This window comes from Tursiops truncatus, chromosome 5 (genome assembly GCF_011762595.2).
Source record: "Tursiops truncatus isolate mTurTru1 chromosome 5, mTurTru1.mat.Y, whole genome shotgun sequence".
In the NCBI taxonomy this organism is placed as follows: domain Eukaryota; kingdom Metazoa; phylum Chordata; class Mammalia; order Artiodactyla; family Delphinidae; genus Tursiops; species Tursiops truncatus.
The window spans coordinates 14,867,002-14,868,871 of NC_047038.1; the positions used below are offsets into that span (position 1 = coordinate 14,867,002).

At 43.6% G+C, this 1,870-nt stretch overlaps 1 protein-coding gene across 1 annotated transcript; it reads left to right on the top strand.

Moving 5' to 3' along the window:
- The first annotated feature begins 372 nt into the window (after window positions 1-372).
- Window positions 373-1,297, top strand: LOC101318771 (phosducin-like protein 3). Its single transcript, XM_019928080.1, has 2 exons — window positions 373-691; window positions 903-1,297. Exons 1-2 carry the CDS (start codon window positions 373-375, stop codon window positions 1,295-1,297), a joined length of 714 nt encoding a protein of 237 aa, XP_019783639.1.
- The last annotated feature ends 573 nt before the right edge of the window (window positions 1,298-1,870 follow it).

A 1,870-nucleotide genomic window follows, 5' to 3' on the forward strand; every position in this document is an offset into this window, starting at 1 on the left:
ATCCGGAACCAGACTACTTAGTCACATTCCTTCCTCTGCAAATCGCCTCCTGGAACTACTCTTTGGAAAACTGTTGTCATGTGTAGCCAAACTAAAGCTATTTATAAAGTGAGGTCCACTTGTCTATTTTCATGTAAGTGGAAAACACCTCACACTTCAAAAATCTACGGCTTATCCTGCCCAACTTTATTTGCTTGGCTGACTCTTATATTAAATTCAAAAGAGCTATGTCTCTTGGAATAAAAATTCACCAGGGTGTGTACAATAAAAAGATAATTGGGAAGAAGCGGGTCGGCGGCTGCGCGCATGCGCGGAGGAAAGCTGAGGGGCAGAGTGGCGGCTGCCGGCTGGGATCGAGCGACTCGTGAGAAAATGCAGGACTCCAACGCAGACACCGAGCGGAAAGACATCTTACGCAAAAGAGGCATCTTGCCCTCCGGGGGAAGTTTGAAAGATCTGGAGAAGGAGGCAGAAGAGCGGGTCCTTCAGCAGTCCATTGTGAAAACGTATGAAGACATGACTTTGGAAGAACTGGAGGATAACGAAGAGGAATTTAGTGAGGAAGATGAACGTGCGATTGAAAAGTACAGGCAGCAGAGACTGGCCGAGTGGAAAGCAACCCAACTGAAGAATAAATTTGGAGAAGTTTTGGAAATCTCAGGAAACGATTATGTTCAAGAAGTCAACGGGGGCTTCCCTGGTGGCACAGTGGTTGAGAGTCTGCCCGCTGATGCAGGGAACACGGGTTCGTGCCCCTGTCCGGGAAGATCCCACATGCCGCGGAGCAGCTGGGCCTGTGAGCCATGGCCGCTGAGCCTGCGCGTCTGGAGCCTGTGCTCCGCAATGGGAGAGGCCACAACAGTGAAAGGCCCGCATACCGCACAAAAAAAAAGTTAACAAAGCTGGTGAGGGCTTGTGGGTCATCCTGCACCTTTACAAACAAGGGATTCCCCTCTGTTCTCTGATAAATCAGCACTTCAGTGGACTTGCCAGGAGGTTTCCTGATGTCAAATTTATCAAAGCCATTTCAACAACCTGCATACCCAGTTATCCTGATAGGAATCTGCCCACGACGTGTGTGTGCCTTGAAGGTGATATCAAGGCTGAATTTATTGGACCTCTGGTGTTTGGTGGCACGAACCTGACAATGGACGAGTTGGAGTGGAAATTGTCTGAGTCTGGAGCAATCAAGACAAGCCTGGAGGAAAACCCTAAGAAACTCATAGAAGATGTGCTGCTTTCCTCCGTGCAATACTCCATCCCCACCAGGAGGGACAGTGATTCCGAGGATGACTAAGGCGGCGGCCCCGGTAACCTGCTGAACTTTCTTGATGTGACACATCGTCTGAATTTTTTTTAAAAGGAAAAAGTAGGAATGTATACTTTGGTTTTAGCTTTTTATAATTATGTTTCAAATCTGATAGATCTCAGAAATAATCATTGCTGGGAATCCTTTTAAATTTCTTGGAACTCTCTTTTTTAAACTAATAGTATTTCTTTAAGAAAAAAATAAAAGCCAGATATTAGGTAAAAAAAAAAAAAAAGATCATTGATGTGATGCTTATTGGTTTGTAAATCTGCCAGAATGTAAAGAATGAGATGCTTCTTTCATATCCACCATTGTTTCCATCCTTAAAAGAAAATGCAAATCTACTCATCAGTACCTATAAAGACAGGCAGTTCTGCATTTAATTTTGATTTATTATGTCACACTATATTTTGATATATTTTTCTTTTATGTTTTAATATCATCACCTTATGAAAACACTATAGACATCCTATCCTTGTGTGTTCCTGAAATTCATCCTTTAGTCAACCTCCGACTCTTCAACAATGTTCTCTACAATGAAGTGTTTTGAGGTCAAACATC